Source organism: Agrilus planipennis, unplaced genomic scaffold, assembly GCF_000699045.2.
Source record: "Agrilus planipennis isolate EAB-ADULT unplaced genomic scaffold, Apla_2.0 scaffold42, whole genome shotgun sequence".
Taxonomy (NCBI): domain Eukaryota; kingdom Metazoa; phylum Arthropoda; class Insecta; order Coleoptera; family Buprestidae; genus Agrilus; species Agrilus planipennis.
Window position 1 is genome coordinate 1,195,806 of NW_020438888.1, and position 18,443 is coordinate 1,214,248.

Below are 18,443 nucleotides of genomic sequence, written 5' to 3' on the forward strand. Positions count from 1 at the left end.
ATGCGATGTAATCCAAAAAGTGCAAAATGGTTGCCGGCTATTCTGCTAAGGTTAGGATGCATATGTTTCAGAATAAATGAAAAATAATAAATTACCTCTTCACGTCGCTTAAGCCATCTTCCACAAGGACTCTCTTCTAAAATTTCGCTCTCATCTTCAGAATCTTCGCCACTTTCCCTGGGCGACTTATGCTGCTTCTCGTTCACAAGATTATTTCCCGACATTACAAAATATTAGAGTTTACACCAAAGTATATCCAAAAAATGCACTAGTGCAAAACAAACACTGCAACAGTTTTCCATCAGCGTTAATTCATTCGGTAACTATAATGATGCACTTGTTTCACTGAATTTACTTTAGTTCCGTTATTGCTAACGATTAAGAAACGGATTTCTTTAAACAATTACGCGAAGGAATATTTACGGGATCCACCATTAATAATTTTCTATCTTTGGTTCGAAATGTTCAACAATATTCCGCAAAAACCAATATGATAATGACATCCACACTTCACAAATACCCAGACGGTAATAAAACCTCACTCTTTACTGTCACTTACTACAACAAATTACTTGTCTACTAAATTAATAACGCCAGATTCGAAACTCATTAACAATTTTTTTAAAGGCTACATCGGAATAACACAGTTGATTCGCTTGAACAGGCTGAGCTGAAGTTGTTACGATTAAGTTCAAACACAACTGAGTCTGCGTTTTGTTTCTAGTATATATGTATGTATATACCTGTCATCTGACAGTGTTTAAGCAACCGATAGCCGAGTCGATGTCAAAAATATAAATTTACACAGTATTGCGGCGACATCTTACGCTGGAAAACTAAGACGACGCTCATTTAAACCAAAAATCTGCCACCACATTTATTAACGTATCATAAGTTGCAAGTTACATCATAGATGACGCTCGCATGATATTCTCATTTAAAATAACACTGCATAATTTTAAATATAATAAATGTTTAAAAAGCAACATTACAAACACATTTGTAATCATATTAATCAAATTTGATGCAAACTGCTGTTTCAACTGTAGGAATCAAAAAGAAAAAGAATTTAAAAGGTCATACATCAGATGTTTTCTACTTATAACATTATAACCGACAACCGAGGTTTTGAATTTTTAAAAGTTTTACTTTTGGTTTATGATAAGTTTATAATACCAATTATGTGGTAAAAAAAAGTATTTTCTATTTGGCAAGTAGTAAGTATCCTTTTGCATAACACAAATGTAAATGAAATGGCGCGTTGCAGAAACAATGCGGTTATAACTAATATTATAAGCGGATGTATTACAGTTACTTCCGGCGACAAAATATAAACTATTTGATTATATTTAGAGCATCATTTAGAATGTAAGTTACATCCAAATACAATACGTTTTTTCCGCTTCTATAGATCCATTATTGTTTGATCAGTTACTGTAAATGAATGCCTCAAACCGCACTGTAAAACATGTTGAATTTCATTTGGTCAAATATACATACCGTTTACATACTTATATATATAGAATGGCTGGTTCATATTAAAGAGACTAGATCGAATACCCGAATTTTTTCAATTCTACTTTCTACTAAAAAGTTAGTTGGTCTCTAATCGGATTACCGAAACTGAAAGAGTCACCGCTAGACAAATAGGTGGCGCCTCTCAATTTTAAACATACTAAACAGTAGCCATTTAAACAAACACCCTATATATTGTGTACACTTACAAACAATAAAATTAGAAGTAATACATATAACATGCTTGCCTTCCGTACGGGTCAGAATGTGTTGGGTGTTATATATCGCAGCCCTATATATATTTATGTACATACATATAAAGGCATGTGTGTTGAATCTAATAAATGCGTACATAACATATTAAAAGGCAGGCCAAGGTAGGCGAGCGAATGTAAATAGTGTGTTCTAAAAGCTGACTAACTGTGAGCTGTGTGAGCCTACTTTTTCTTCCCGTCTGACCGCCGTTCATCGTCTCATGTACACTCTGTACAGTATGTACAAATAATACTATAAAATCCAAACAGCAATAATAGGCAGCAGGTACTACGTACCAGTTAGGTACTCGTCGGTGTATATGGCGTATATTATTGGTGGGTTAGGTACTACCGTACTACTGCCGCTTGTTACCGCTAGAACTCGAACTGTAGCGTCGTTGTTCCGCCGTATGGAACGGAGAAAATTGTGTATTAGTTCGAGCGGCATCGTTCGTCAGAGTATGGTGTTGTTGACAGGTGTTATCACTATCGAGAAGAAGTAGTATTTTTTTTAATCGTTTTCGGTTTTTGATATTCGATCGGAGAAAAAACTTTGTAGACGCTCATGATGACGGAAACGGTGGTTAATGTGCAACAGGCACCGAACAACAATGCAGCAAATAACAAAACCAGTGATAACCAAGGATTGTCTTGGATAAAAATTAATCTCGATTACTTCAAGAGCCCACCAGGAATTATCAAAATCGTAGAATTGGTACGTAGAATGTTATTTACGTATAGGTACTGCATAATATTAAAGAAAATTGTACCTACATTTCCTACACAGCTGAAAATTATTCGTGCGCTTCCGGAAACTTACTTAATGCAATCAGAGCAAAAATACTTTAATTGATTTTTAACGGTTCTGTAATTATTATCGAATGTTTAAAACTATCCTAAGAATCATCATTGACCGTACAATTTAATACCACAGAAATAACCGAAGCTAACTACGAGGAGAGATACAAACCTGTTGTCGTACACGCGTCCTCATTTTTGTAAAGTTTCCAATTTCTTTTACCCGGAAAGAGAGACTGAAGTAACCGTTTATACTTATCGAATGGGTAGGTCACTGATATTTACGTACTTTTTCAATACATTTACATACCTATCCACTTTGAATGAAATTTGTTTTAAGACGTGACCTAAATTCTGGTGTATTTAAATTTATCAACGGCAGGACCGTACCTATTTAATTTAATTGATACCTATAGGTACCTGTTTGGTCACAAACTCCAAAACAATAAAAAAAATTAATAATGTCAATCGAATTCACGTTCTGTAGTCAATATTTAAATGTCAAATTTTCTAATTCACATGTTTCTAACTAATTTACAACTAATATAATAATAAAATCATCAGTAGTCGTAGGTTGCTTATTTTTTTAGATAAGTTATACCTAAAACAAAACACTGTTTACCTATTTAAGAGATAAATAATTCATTCTGCTAAATATTAAAAATTATCCAACGAAATGTCTTTTTCAATTTATTTAAGTAAGTGCACTTTATTCATGACTAATTTTTCTTGATGATTGTTTTCTGTAAAAAAATTACAAATTTCTAAAAATAGCAAAGTAATACTTAACTGATGAAGTAAATATTTGTAACTAGCGATACGTCACTCGTGAATAACATTAATTAAGCGATCTTTGAACATCTGCGGCACCTTCACCAAAATGATTAGTTTAATTAGGCAAAACTATTAACAATTAGGTGTCTATAAGTTATTTTTAAACTGTCGTACCTACAAGTAAAATGTAAACCTTGTTAAGTCAGTTATTAATTATGGGAGTTTAATGATGTTTAAAAATGTGTGAGTAGAAGTTTTAAAGACAGTAAAATAAATGTATAGATAAAAAATTTAGTTATAACAACAATTTTTATCAAAGTACACAAGGATTGTTTTTATCAATGCGGTAGTTTATGAGTGTGTTACATTAAAAATATTTTGCATTATTTTTCGTAAAGCTAAAATTTAAAAGAATATTTCATTTATTGTAGCAGTTTATGGCTTACGTTAGATTTAATTTTTAGAATGCACATAAAATAAATATTAAAGTAATCGCAAACATTTAATAGTAGGTAGTAATTTAACAATCACTGGTGCTCGTTTTTTATAACAGATGGAGCCTTTCGATTCATTACATGTTGCAGTTTTCTGTAACGTGGGGGTGGCACTATTTTTTTCAAAAAAATCTGTGTCATTGCCAAGGAATTTCATTGGAAGTTACGGCTTTGGAAAGACAATTAATTAAATAAAAAATTCTCTACTTTTTCTCGATTTTCTGTTCATTGCATATATCTAGAATCCGTTTTATTTTATGAACTCTAGCGAATCGGCAGATATATAATAAAAGTCGTATCTTTGTCTGAAATGTTCGCTGTATTTTCATCTGTTGCCTAATAATGCTGTTGCCTTAATTTCCAAGGTGAAGCGGCGCTGTAAAATTATTTAAAAGACAATTTCTGGACTAAATCCAAAGAAAATAAAACAGTGAACTAGTGGAAACGAAATAAGTTCAGGACACTGTCAGCTGTACAGTTTTGAAATGCGATTTTATTCGCGCGATTATCAACGTTTGTCAAAAAATTATTTGGTTTGGTGCCAAAGAGCGGAACCTTTAATAATAATAATAATCATAAAGTAAAATAAATTTCGGTTTTTCGGTTCTGGGAATTTTGTTTTAATCTTGCGTTTTTTTGGTGAATATCTAGGTTATTAGGTTCCGTAAATCTGTGTGTATGAATATGCAGGACCGTTTTAAAGCAATACATAAATCAGGTGACCCATTACCCATTGCTTTGGTCATCACTAAATATGAGTTTAATAAAGACAATGAATTTGGTATTACACATGCTTCAATTTTTATGCACCTATACAGGTAGTGGAAAATGTTCACCAAACATAGAAACTACAAATTTTTTGTAGGCAATTTTTCGATTTATGTCACACAAGTGAAAATGCGATCAATATATTTTTTTTAACCACGTCTGTTAGTAAATATCTCCTGCTTCAATTAAAACTATCCTACACTAATTGAACCCTTAAAATATTTTGAACAAAGCATAATGTTCCGTTCTCAATTAGCATAGATTATCTGTAATTATAGTTAGATACCATTTACTTATATGCATCGTAACTTATAGATAATAATGCTCCAATATTACAGGGTGTCTCAAGTCAGATTGTTGGCTAAAACTTTAATTGATTTGATTAAACTTGTGATTAAAATTTTTTAATCAATTAAGTCAATGATTACGCATACCTGCAATAAAATTGAAGTGTATATTTTTGCTATTTTTGTCCATAAACTATGGATGTTGTTTCCATTGTAAAAAGTTGAATTGCAGCCATTTTAATTTTTAAACACCCGCCCAAAGACACGTTACATCACATTGTTTATTAATATATACAAAGGTGTAGGCCTGTGGTGGGTATATAACCACATCTGTCTATATACCTACATCATTATTATATACTACGTAATAACCATATAGTATGTCATGTACCTAATATAGCGCTATGTCATCCCACACTTATTATTTTCTTCCTTGTAAAGGATGCTCACGATAAATTTGATGAACAGATTATGTTTAGAAACGTTTGTTAACTCCGTAATATATTCGTAGATGAAATTCATTATTTCTCTAAAATAAACTTTAAGTTACTATTAATTACATTTTATGTGTATAAATTTCTCTTTTAGTTGTTTATAAATGCCTAAAAGGTATACATTTGATGTCCTTTTAAGTTTTAAAGACATATGTAATATATACGTGTAGGTATACGTATAATACGTAAATGTAGTATGCGCCATCTAGTTACTATACATACAGTTACATTAAGTGATGTTAGCGACCCTTTGATGGTTACTAATGTTTACGGTTTTTGAATAAAAGAATTTTTTACGAATGCCTTTCACATAATATATTATTAATTATACATAAGTGTGTGTATGTAAGTGGCTGCCATTATTTTTATATTAATACATTTATTATGTAACCTATATGTCTCTTAAATATAAGGTCTGGTCTGACTATTATTAGGAAAAGTAATTTTAATTGGTAATAAGAAGTTATTTCCATTTTATAATCAACAACAACATCAGAAGATGTGTGCTACACCAACGCAGTTTACATGTTAATTAGAAATTCTAATTTTAATATTTTGCTAAAATGAAATTTTATTTAATTGACCTCATTTCATTTTCTTTTCAAGGTAATTATAATTTAAATACCTACACAAATATAAATTGTACTCATCTACAATATCAATCATATTCTGCATGTCGAATTCATGTTTATGGAAGTAATTGTAGGTTTAATGATTTGAGATAAGGGCGAATTGAATTAATTTACGAAAAATATCATTGTATAAGTACTGATTATGATTTGTCAGACTTCTGTTCATAATCAATTTATCATTTTGTGGTTACATTTGCATAGAAAGAGTTTAAATTCTATATTTAGAGCTTAATTTTAATATGATATGTTTATTTTACGACCGCACGCGCCGCCACTGATATTGGCCAAAGTACGCAAAAACCTGAAATTAAAATAATGAAAATTTCACACATTTCTTAAACTTTCTACGAAAACCGACACGAAACTAGAGATTTTCTAATTTAACGTTCCAACATCTTACAATCGAATTTGGAGAGTTTTATTTTAAGTAATTTGCTTGCAAAAATATCAATACAGGTGTGTTTGAAATTGATATTTGTGTGGAATACGAATGCAAAGGTATCACTTGCTGATTTATATTAAATTGACCTTGTCAATCTATCTATGCTTATACATATATGTATATAGACTTGAGTATCAGATACGTATACAAAGGTATTGTTTTTACGTAAGCACTAAAAAGTAATGACTAATGATTCGCAACTTACTTTATTTGTGTTTTTAACTTATTAAGAATTATTAACACTCACGTAAAATGCATTGGATTTTTTACATATCATTTAACATACGTAATAAGATACACGAATAGTAGCACTCATCGGTATATTTTGGGTCACCCTATATCAATTTAAACTGTTATAATTCATACGAAATGAAAAAATTACTTAAATTTGTTTACATTAACACGAAAAAGGCACAGTAACAAGATACATTTTCACCAATTTATAAAATAACCGTAATGCTTATGCGTACGTCAAACCGGGACAATTGTATCAGGATGGAAAACGAGTCCTTGAGGGAACTCCTCAATCAGAAGTGAAGCTGCATACGGATTTTCAAAAAAAAAAATAAAATTTTTGGGTGTTTCATTCCCACCAGCCAGTAATGCTAGTGGGCGGGCAGTCCCTCTGGACTACGCCGGAAGGTAGGGCGGAAGACCCTCTTCAACCTACTTTCCGGAATCGTAGGAATGGGTGGGTGGTGGTTCGGGTAAGAAAGATGAGACGGACGAAATGAAGACAGAAGGGAATTAAAGATTATCTGTGGGAAATAATTGCCCAGCATTTGCCTAAGTGATCCAAGGAAACCACAGAAAAATTTGGACCAAGGCTAAAGGATCCGGAATCGAACCAGCATCCTTTTAAATGCTAAGGAATGGTCTAAACCTCTAGGCCATGCCGCTCGGTACAGATCTTCAGTCAGCTGCCCCTTTCGAGACCAATTACTCCTTAAGAACTGGTATAGGGCTTCCTCTGTCGCTTGTTTTACCTAGCATCCTTCACCCTCCTGGCTATCCCGAGTAAAACTTCCTTTTATACCTCTACTCTGCCATCTGTCTTCACCTGAAAATGTTTGCCTCCAATTTGATCAGGTTTTACACCCCATTCACATATAGTTGTTTTCTCTCTCTGCTGGCATTGTAATAAGCTATTGTTATAGATATCAATGACCACACTGTGATTGCTTCCCTTTCAACGGATTACCAACGTGGTGATCGCGGGTTCTTCCGCCCGCCTAACAACCTTGGAATGATGATCATCAAATAATTCCCTAATGTCCCTAGTATCATCCATAGTGACTAGTTCGATTTGAAGAAACTCATGCTGACATTCACGGTTTATTCTAAATTTTTAGATATTACTACATGAAAATATCCTGGAGGAAGAGGGAATTGTTATCTTTAAATTTTTAATCACACTCGTTATAAAATAAATTTAATCGAATAAAATGAGAAAAATTGAACTTCTGTCTATGTTGTTCGTATTTGAAAAAAAACAATATATTTTGATAACGTAACTGAAGAGGTCTTTGATAATAATAAGGGGACATTAATATTGTTCCACCCTATACAGTTTAAACCGTAATGCTGTGAAGAATAATTTATTTATTGCAAATTTTAGGCATGGCAAATTTTTTACTTAATTGCTTGGATCTAATTACCTACTTTCATACGTGTGTATTTAGCAGCTGCAGTTTTGTATTATAGTATTTTAAGTGCCAGTTAACTGTTAGCATAAAAACATGTCTAAAAAGTTCGCGGATACATATATGCACCTAACAGTATAGCAAGTTAATCGAAATCGAAATATTATACTGTAAAAATATTGAAAAACTGCGTTTACGTCACTGATATACGTAGTCTATATGAACCAATCCACAAAGTGCTGCCAATAGCACGTTGAATTCCCTCGTAGATGTATTAAAGTAGGGTGAAGTCATAATTTATATACTGTCCGATTGTGGTATTAGGCAGTACGAAATTAGAATACGTATGTCGTTGAATAATTGATCCACACCCAATAAATGCATTAAGGTAATTGACCTCATTTCGTTGCACTGCCCAATTTGGGACTATAATGCGTATGTTTCGGAATGTTGGCTACACGGTAATAATAATTGAAGCCTGTCAGCTTATTTGGTAACGTTCGGTTGAACGCGAATTTTGTATGAAAAAATAAGGTTGTCATGTCACCGATGAATCTTTCGCAACTACTTCTTTGCCAAAATTCAAAGCATCTTATCATCTATTGGTTATTTTTGTACTACTTTTAATCCTAATCCCTCAAGAGACGTTGTTCTAACATGAGTATACTTCATTTACTTTCTCTAGCGATGTGGCCCTTCCAATGTCTTGGATGCGCGCTGGCGAAATCGTAGGTTGGGAGAAAAAAACTCATTATACTCTCGACTCTTGTTCATTAAACATTGTTTTTCATACAGTACCTGCTAAAAGTTTTGTTCAATCATGAATAGTAGTACTAGTCGAAAACAAGCGCTAAAGCCTTTAATATGTCTTCAAATATAAATAAACATCGCGTTGATATTTTCAGTAGTAAATGGTACTAATAACAGCAATTGTAGTGGATAAAATGGTCAATTTTTCCGTGCAGTACTGTACGGATTATAGGCTCCTCGCCGATTACGAGTTTGGCCGAGAGTTGTCTCCTTCCTTTTCTGGCCTAGTGCTGTTCTTTACTACTTTGCGACGGTCAAACTGAAGGTCACATCGCTACAGAAAGTAAACGAAGTATACATTGTAAAGTATTATAAAAATGGGATGATGGGATAGTAGTGCATATATATCGCATTCTGGAAGCAAATAATCGGAAAACGTCTTGTTCTGGGCTATTTAGATTGTATATGAAATATTCGTGACCTTTGGACTGAATAATTACCGTTTACATTTCACTTACAAGTTATAAGAGGAAAGCTACTGCTAATTGTTACTGCACAAATAATATTGTGGACATAGGAATTTATTATTTATCTTAAAATAGTCCATGGAACAAATTGGTGAGAGTAGTTTTGGCCTTATAATATAAATTTAACGACCATTAATTAATTGAATTACTGATTGTTACAGGTATTATCTTTCAATCTTGTTGTAGAATTAAAATTCTACATGATTACCTTTATGTATCAATATTTTATACGTTCAATTATATAATAAAAATTCAGTGTTTTTAAAAGCTTTGATTGCTAATTATGATTTATTTATCAACTTTTACTAATCGTGTTTCAGTTTATGAGAAATAAAGGTTGCTTTAACAAGTTAATACAATTTAGTTTCTGTGGAATACACGGGGGCGTCTTATCGGAAATATATCTGGTTCCATTTTCAAAGAATGAAAAATTTACTGTTGTAGCAATTCTTATACTTGTATCCATTTCAAAGATTAAGAAGTACTAATAATAATAATAATGATATACCGGTTGCGAATATGTGACTGCATAATTCCGTTTCCTGGATACATAACAGCGTTTGTTCGTAAAGTTATGATACTGGCTCAGGAAAAAGGATTTATTGGTTAGATGTTCACATCATCATCATAAGGTCGTCAGTCCTAAGACTGGTTGGACACGCACCTCCACTCTTTCCTATCCTGAGCTTATCTTCTCATTTCTCTAAAACTAGAACAACCCATATCCTTGACTATTTACGAACGGTAATCTAATCTAGGTCTATCTCTACCCCCACCCCCCCAAAACCACCATTTCTACCTGTAATATGTCTTTGACTAGACTTTCATACCTGAGAAAGTATCCTTCTAACTCGCCTATTTCTTATTGACTTCCATAGAGTCCTCTGTTCTCCTATTCTTTCTAATACCTCTTCATTTCTAACCTTCTCTATCTACGGTATACACATCATTCGTCGATTACACCACATTTCGAAAACTTCTAATCTTTTCTTTTCCGCCGTGTCAACCGTCTGTTTCGCACCCGTACATCTCCGCGCTCCAAGCATACACCTCTAATAATCTTGTTCGAATTTTTAAGTTAACCGTTCGCGAGCATAGAAGTGATATCTTTTTACTGAAAGCGACTCGACCCTGCGCTATCCTCTGCTTTATATCCCTACTACTCTTTCTGTGCTGACTTATCTGACTTCCTAGATACCCAAAATCGGCCACTTCTTCTAATTTTTCTTCTCCTATCTTTATATTCGCTCTTTTCCTACTTTTTCTTCCAGATCATCACATATTATTAAAATTCTTTAAAATCGTTTCATTAAGCCTTGATTAAACCGCTACCAATGCAATTCCCAAACTATGAAGACCTTCTGGAAGCAAGCTGCCGTAACCTCTTTTAAAAACGACGGATAGGGTAATAATCTTCAACGATCTTTCAAACGTCTCTTCAGCTCTGGGAACAGGAAAAAGTCTTTGGAGCTGGTAATCTCCAGCCGTTTCCGTTTTGTCGGCTCTACCTACGTAGGTACAACAGATTTCTTATTTTGGGTACATTTTCTTCCAAATCACTCGTTTGAAGGTGCCCATATCGCTGTATGTCTTCAATGATCCCCAGCCCGAATGGGTAATGAAATAGAGAAGCCCATTCTCATCCTTTTTCGCTTTGATTTTCCTCATTTGGAAGTTTTCCAAGTTGGTAGTTCTGTCGACCTGACGGTCTTCCGCCCGTTCTTAAACTCACTAAACTATTGGAAACCCCAAGGCCTTGACAACAGGGCGTTGTCTTCATAAACTTCTTTAACCAGATGAAAGCAAAATTTAATAGTGAACGCACCAGTTATTGGTATTTCGTGATGAAACTGAAAAGCATCACTGGGTCAGAGATCGGACGCTATGGCGTTTAAGTCACACCTGCTATGACTGCTGGGCGGGCAATCATTTTCGGGTGGCAGGGCGGAAGACTCTCTTCAGCTTCCTTTCGGGAATTGTGGGACTAGGTGGGGGGGGGGGGATGGTTGCGCTGAGAAAGATGAGATGGAGGAAATGAAGACAAAAGAGAGTGAAAGATTATCTGTGGAATATTACTGCCCAAGTATTTGCCTATGTGGTTCAAGAAAACCACAGAAAAACTTGCACTAGGACAGATGGACCCAGAATCGATTCAGAATCCTGCCGAATACTAAGCAGTTGAGGTCATGGCGCCCAGTGAAATCTCACCTTATACATACATCCCGTCGCAGGGAATGCAGGCTAATAGCCACTAGAGCGCCATACGGAGATCAGTCTCATTACTACGGACAAAATCGCTACTATTTTACAATATACCGAGCTATGCTAGTCATACAATTTGAATAACTGTAGTTCCTCGATCTGTTAAGCTTTTTATCGGGGTGCATCATGATATGACGAAAGGATTGTTAACATTTTGCTTGATATAATACTGTTTCATGAACTCCTTGAGCACATCATGGTATGATGGGTTCTACTACTGACTTGAAGTAGGTGCATTATGTTTTTAAGGTTAGAATAGTCTCACACATGAAAGAATGGCAATGATTACACCTATAAATGGGTTCCGTATTTGATAATAAAAGAGGTGTACAAGTTCGAAATTTTTTTATTTATACACCAGTTCAACTCTAAAAAAAAAAGTGGACGTTACACATACTTCTTCACTCCTAAATTTATTCTAAAAGTGATGAGAAACTATTTTGTTGTTCCGGATCCACTCTGAATCTTCTTCTTTTTCGGCTGGTTACAAATCTGCTCCTGCAAGAAGTGGTCCCTCTGGTCATAGTTTGTCGTGGAAAAAGGGCATTCCGTGATTTGGTCATAATATTTTTTCGTAATCTACAACGACATCGGCAACACAGGCAACAGGTAGTAGTAGTTCTTCGGGACCTTCTTTTAACTTTCGGAGCTTCGCGTGCCATATTGATATAAATACTTTTAGTCTCAAGGGGTAACTTGCCCCATTCCTTCCCCGCTTTCTTTGCCACTTCCGTTACGGAGAGACATCTATTAACTTGTCGAAAATCATTGAGGAAATTAAAAAAAGGATTACGAGACACTCTGTAATTTACGACGTTGTTGTGTCCTGAATCTCCCTGTCCATGATATTCTGGACGGAACAATCTCTTTTCTGTGTTCCTATAGGGACAGGTGTTGCATTTCATATGGGATTCGTTACAGCATATATCGTCGTCGTATTTGTATCTATTGAAATTCATTTCAAATTTAAAATATGGCCATAAAACACTAACATTAATTTGAAATAATTGAATAGATTGATTTTTTGTACTTTTGACGGAAACTACACTGACACTATGACATTTGGTTATTCTCTATTTGATACAAATTGTGTATCTACTCTTAAGTCATTACTTTAATAACTTTTGGCCTCTGTTAGGGTTTATTAAAGGTTTCTAAATATTCGATCCCTTGGATTACATAATCATGTTTACAAAATGATCCTTATCATCATCAACAGTTGATCACATAATCAAAGAACTGTTTAAGATCCAAATCAACAGGTTTTTTTTATTAAAAAAGAAAATTATAATAGTTAAACTATAAAATTCGTAAATAATGCCAAATTTGAAAATTGGTTAAAAAAGTGCCGAGTTTTATATCTAGAAAATTACATCACCCTATTCGAACGCACTAAAATATGGTTTCTGCATGCCTTTGGCGTCATTAACAAAAAAAAGAAAAATAAATAATAAATTACATTTACAATAACGAACGACAATATTTGGTGTAAATTTCTGTTTTTACGATTTTCTTCAAGGAATTGTTTTGAAGTTGTGCAGTTTAAAAATCATTTTTAAAAATAGCCTGACCGCCAAAAAAATAAATGATTCTAAATGATTATATGTTGGTCCTAGGAAATAATGGCCGATGGAACGATATTGTGGGTCAAGTTGGCGAATAAAATGGCCGACTGTATTAGAGGTATTAATAGACGTCAAATTAAGTTAGCAAACATGTTACGCGTAGCAGTAGCACATTAATTGTTTTCTGGCCCATTATTATGTTTCTTTTGGTTTCCGTTTTAAAAAACATACACGATCGGTTTGGTCTTTGTATATTAGTATTGCTCGTATTTTCCAAAATTAAGAAGAATTAGGTATTTTAAAATCTAAATTAATCTAATCGAATCTACTTCTCTCTCTTTGCAAGCAGTAAGTAACAGGGAGAGAGATGTCTACTAATACGTTCGATTTTTGGCTTCGGTTGGGTTAGTAATTTTTTTTTTAATGTAGCATCGTGCTACAGATGGCGTTTACTGCGCCATTTGTAGTATTTTCTAAAACGCACTGTTAAGACAGCAGGTAAAAGTTGGTCTGTGTTCTGTCGGGCTTCCTGCGACGCGCTGATGAGATCCAAAAAGATCGAAATCGCGATCCGCGTCTGGCAGTTTCGACAGAATACAGACCACTTCGAATTATTTTATTCGATTAAGCTAACGTGCCTATCACGTTGAGGTTGGCTACGCCGGGATTCGTTTTCAGCAAGTAGATATCCACACAAGTGGACCTTGTTGGAGCATACGTAATCCTAAAATGTAGCATCGTGCTACAGATGGCGTTTACTGCGCCATTTGTAGTATTTTCTAAAACGCACTGTTAAGACAGCAGGTAAAAGTTGGTCTGTGTTCTGTTGGAGCTGTCTGCGATGCGCTGATGAGATTCACAAAGATCGAAATCGCGATCCGCGTCTGGCAGTTTCGACAGAATACAGACCACTTCGAATTATTTTAATTTTTTTTTGTTTTTTTATGATAACGAGGCAATATACATCAAACAATACTGATGTTAATATCATCTTGATCAGAACTGTCCCTATTGCCATTAAATAATGAAAAGGAAAATTGCTGATGGAGATCAATTTTATATCCGAGATAATCATCGTGTATTAACTTAATGATGAAAATTTCAGTTCGTACTTGCTCCATTACAAATATTATGTATGACCTGAAAACCGTTCGCAATCACTTCGTTTGTAAGAAACATTTCGACATATTTGTAATCAATAATACAGGAATAGTTACAGTAGTAATACAGCTAAAGAACATTAATTTCTAATGGCTACACTTACATGACAAATGTCGATTGCTAATTATTCATATGGAAACTGTATAAAATATTCATTGCTTTTAAAAATGAAAAGGACAGTAATTGGTATCGATTTCTCTGTTAGGTTAATAATTACACAAAATATCTATTTATTTTTTTGATAGATACTTACGCGGGTACATATAATCTAATACATAAAAATCGTGTTTAGCAATTTTTTTTTCATTTACTTTTCATTTTAATATGAATCAGATTTGTTCTGAAATTTCATAGAATTGCTGTAAAATATTTTGTTTGAATATAAATTTTAAAAATTAATTAAAAATATATATAGAAAATGTACTTGCTTATCAAGAAAGGGTTTTATTTAATAAAATAATTCGAATAAAAGCATAATTTTTATCATTAAAGAGGTACAGACGGTTAAAGAATAATAGTCTTTTTATATTCGTTAATATGTTTCTCGCGTGTCTCGTTTCTTAAGAAATACGACCAATAAAAAAAGTCAATTTATAATTTCCAACCACCTACCTGTTTCAGACATTTAACATGAAAGCATTACCTTTAGAAAAAAGTAAGTTGATTTATCATTCGTTATCGTAAAATGTCAAAGTATACTAAATATTGTACTTCATACAAAATAAAAACGAAGATAAGAATAAGCTTTTAATGCATTTGTTCTAATTTTTTGCAGATTTTGGGAATTCTTTGTATGACCTTAGCGTCACCAGCATATCTGTCGGGAACCCACTTTTTCCTGTTTGTAGCAACAGTGAGTTTTATTGGTACCCTTATATGGATTTTTGTATATCTACTTGGTGTTAGGGAGGCTTTAAATCTGCCAATTAACTGGCTGCTTACGGTAAGTCATTAAAAAAAAAATTCTGTACAACTACAGATTTTTACAAACTATTGACTTACAATACATTAGTCATTGTCTGTTATATTTATGAATAATGCTTGATGTATTGCTGATTGACGACATTTTAAAATAAAATACTTTTTAGATTAAAAATTTGTGTGTTATCTCAAATAAATAGCCACACTTTGTTTTTAGACAAAACATGATAACACAACCGGTATGTTATTACAAAGATCGATTTTTACGGAATTTCTATAAAAATACACATTTAATATGTATTAATGTTGTCATTAAATATGTTCATCGTATTTGTATGCATGTTGCACAAATATGTATGTACTCATATCAACGTGTTTGTGTAAGGTGCAGCTCAAGGTTGCTTCAAAGTATGTGACTTTTGAAAGAATGTTGCAACGATCACATGATTAAATTAAGACATAAGGAAATGAGATAGATGCAAGTTGAAGTTGTATTGTATTTTGAGGTGTAGATACATCAGAATCTAAAATAGGTGTTATGACTCGTTTAAAAAAATCAAATAGTTAAATATAAAAAAGAAATTACTTATATGGCTTTTATGTTCGAGAAACAATTTGCCTTAATTTTCACAAGACAAATAATTTCCCAATATGCATCACTTGTGTCGAAGTGAAAATGCTTAGATTTCTTATAGAACAAAAAAATACTTGGAAATAAGTACAGACTTAACAACACCCAGTATTAGAAAATACTACAAATGGCGCAGTAAACGCCATCCGTAGCACCATGCTACATTTTAGGATTACGTATGCATCGTGCTACAGATGGCGTTTACTGCGCCATTTGTGGTATTTTCTAAAACGCACTGTTAAAACAGCAGGTAAAAGTTGGTCTGTGTTCTGTCGGAGCTGCCTGCGACGCGCTGATGAGATCCAAAAAGATCAAAATCGCGATCCGCGTCTGGCAGTTTCGACAGAATACAGACCACTTCGAATTATTTTAACACCCAGTATGTTTCCACAATAATACTCATAATTGCTTTATCATAAAAACTACGATTAGTTAATTAACTCGATAGACGTGTTATTGTAGCGTCATTTACCAAATTAAAATGAAATTTAATTTAATAATTGTTAATTATCCAGTAACTCACAATTAAGCTTAGAGCTTTTTAAACATTAAAGACAATAAATTGTTATAAATCCGTCTTTAAAATAATTAAGTTTATTATTTTTTTTTTCATAAAACATTTGAATAGGGTTTCTCGATAGGTACCAAGTACTATACTTAAAATCAGTGGCGGCTCGTGTCTAAAATTCGTGGAGTTGCCAGTCCAGAAACAAACATTAAACACACGCGAATAATAAAACCTTTTTCCGCCACCACGTGCAGGTCGGCATTCCGGAACAACCAGGGTATAGTCCTATTTTTCCCTCGCAAATTCAACTTCCTATGTGCTCATGCGCACAACAGTCTAACGCCTCTGGAACTGCAAAGCGCACAGCTCGATAAAAAGCTTTTTATAAATTTTTCGTAAACTGGAGGATGGATACTGACTGACATTAAGTTAAAGATTATTATTATATTAAATGTTATCGATAATATCTAATGGAAATATGAGGTGCTGCTGATTCAGAATGCTCATATGCGAGCCGCCACTGATCAATATGTTGTACCAAGTGTAGGTAAATTAAATATAAAACTATTTATTGGTAGTTATGCACCTAGTTTTGAAATGATTGTGCGATAGGCAAATTTATGCAGATATTTTGAATATATTGAATGATCAGAATGTCTGTCCTTCCTACGCTCTCGCAAAAATTGGGTTGCGAAATTCCAGAGAACATTAGCATTAGGTGCACGAATAAGAACACCGTTTTGTGTATGTACATACACATCTGAAGAACACATTCTTTTCTATTCCTTCTTAAATTTCAACATTTCTAAAATATTTATTCAAGACTTATTTTACTCATAATTATATTCAAAAATGCAAAACGTTGCACACGAGATTTCTTAGTTTTCTTTTCTCATATCGTGCAACTAATAATTTATCATAAAGTCACGTAGTAATTTATAAATACAGGAAAATCAAATAGAATTTTGTGGAACTGAACAAATAAATCACCAAAACCTAAAATTCCACTTAAAAATATTTAAGTAAACCTAAAACACCCTTCAAGGTGTCATCCCTTAGCTAGAGTATCAAATAATTAATAAAGCTTTTGTTTTTTTCAGGAACTTCTAAACACTTGTATATGTACAGTGATGTACCTGATTGCATTCATTGTTCAACTTTCGGTATGGGCAGGACCTTACATACACTTCAGAGGGGTCAATTTGGCTGCAGGTGTAAGTATGACATCATAAACGATGATCTTATACATTATTAATAAATGCATGAACGACGAGGTTTGTCGTAGCTTTTTTCGGTATTCACTGTAAAAGGAGTGGATTGAAACTTGTCATTCAAATGGTACTGTGCCGTAGATGTACACAAAACAAAATTTATTCGTGTATGTTGCCATTAAGACATTTAAATTTTAACTAATTTATCATTTTACCAGTAGAAAACATCTTCTGTCAAACGAGCGAACCGGGCTCGATTCTACGTCCAACCAATACTTTTTTTTTGCTTTTGTCAGATACAAAAACTACTTTTAATGTTTGAGACATAAAATTTTTTTTGTTAACATGATAGACTTTTCAGAGGGACATAATAATGTTTTTTTCTTATTACAGGTGTTTGGACTATTTAACACACTTGCTTATGGTTTCGGAACGTACCTGCTGTACTCGGAATGGAAGAGTAACCAAAACAATTAATTAATAAAAGCATTTTTCGTTAATAAGTAACGGTAAAGTGTATATTTACGTATTTATTATTTTAATAATACAACTCGTGTACAAAAAGAAAGCACGTATAATTTTATACCACTGATACTTAAGAGAATTCAAATTCACAAAGAAAATACGCAATCGTATGTGTAAATACTATAAAAAGTCGAAACTGCCCAATACTACTTTATTATTACGATTATGCATCAATAAATGAATAAGTAAAAATCTACTTTATTTGTTTTTTACCTTCTGTTATGAATAATAATAAGTAATAACACTGATTTTTGTAGATTTAATTTGTATGTAAATTGTTG

The 18,443-nt window shown here is 33.3% G+C and overlaps 2 protein-coding genes across 3 annotated transcripts in view; one reads left to right on the forward strand and one right to left on the reverse strand.

The window, feature by feature from the left end:
* The window catches only part of LOC108744940 (nuclear receptor-binding protein homolog), a 95,948-nt gene extending 95,233 nt beyond the window's left edge, over positions 1 to 715 (reverse strand). The window contains exon 1 of one of the 2 annotated variants that reach the window (XM_018480921.2): positions 96 to 153. Coding sequence is in view for 1 of the 2 variants with exons in the window: in XM_018480919.2 (XP_018336421.1) it covers positions 96 to 224 (129 nt within the window). In the remaining variant the exon portion in view is untranslated. Of the gene's footprint in view, positions 1 to 95 lie in introns of both variants that reach the window. The other variant, XM_018480919.2, reaches the window with a different exon arrangement.
* Positions 716 to 1,970: 1,255 nt separating this feature from the next.
* LOC108744966 (MARVEL domain-containing protein 1) lies at positions 1,971 to 18,358 on the forward strand. Its single transcript, XM_018480961.1, has 4 exons — positions 1,971 to 2,484; positions 15,142 to 15,309; positions 17,527 to 17,640; positions 18,031 to 18,358. The coding sequence occupies exons 1-4, from the start codon at positions 2,335 to 2,337 to the stop codon at positions 18,112 to 18,114; spliced, it is 516 nt and encodes a 171-aa protein (XP_018336463.1). The 5' UTR covers positions 1,971 to 2,334; the 3' UTR covers positions 18,115 to 18,358.
* The last annotated feature ends 85 nt before the right edge of the window (positions 18,359 to 18,443 follow it).

Bases quoted from the DNA above. Each gene is read 5' to 3' on its own strand.
- LOC108744966 (XM_018480961.1), top strand. From the start codon at position 2,335: ATGATGACGGAAACGGTGGTTAATGTGCAACAGGCACCGAACAACAAT. The intron at 2,485-15,141 runs GTACGTAGAATG...AATTTTTTGCAG, and splicing joins TTATCAAAATCGTAGAATTG to ATTTTGGGAATTCTTTGTAT. The intron at 15,310-17,526 runs GTAAGTCATTAA...TGTTTTTTTCAG, and splicing joins CAATTAACTGGCTGCTTACG to GAACTTCTAAACACTTGTAT.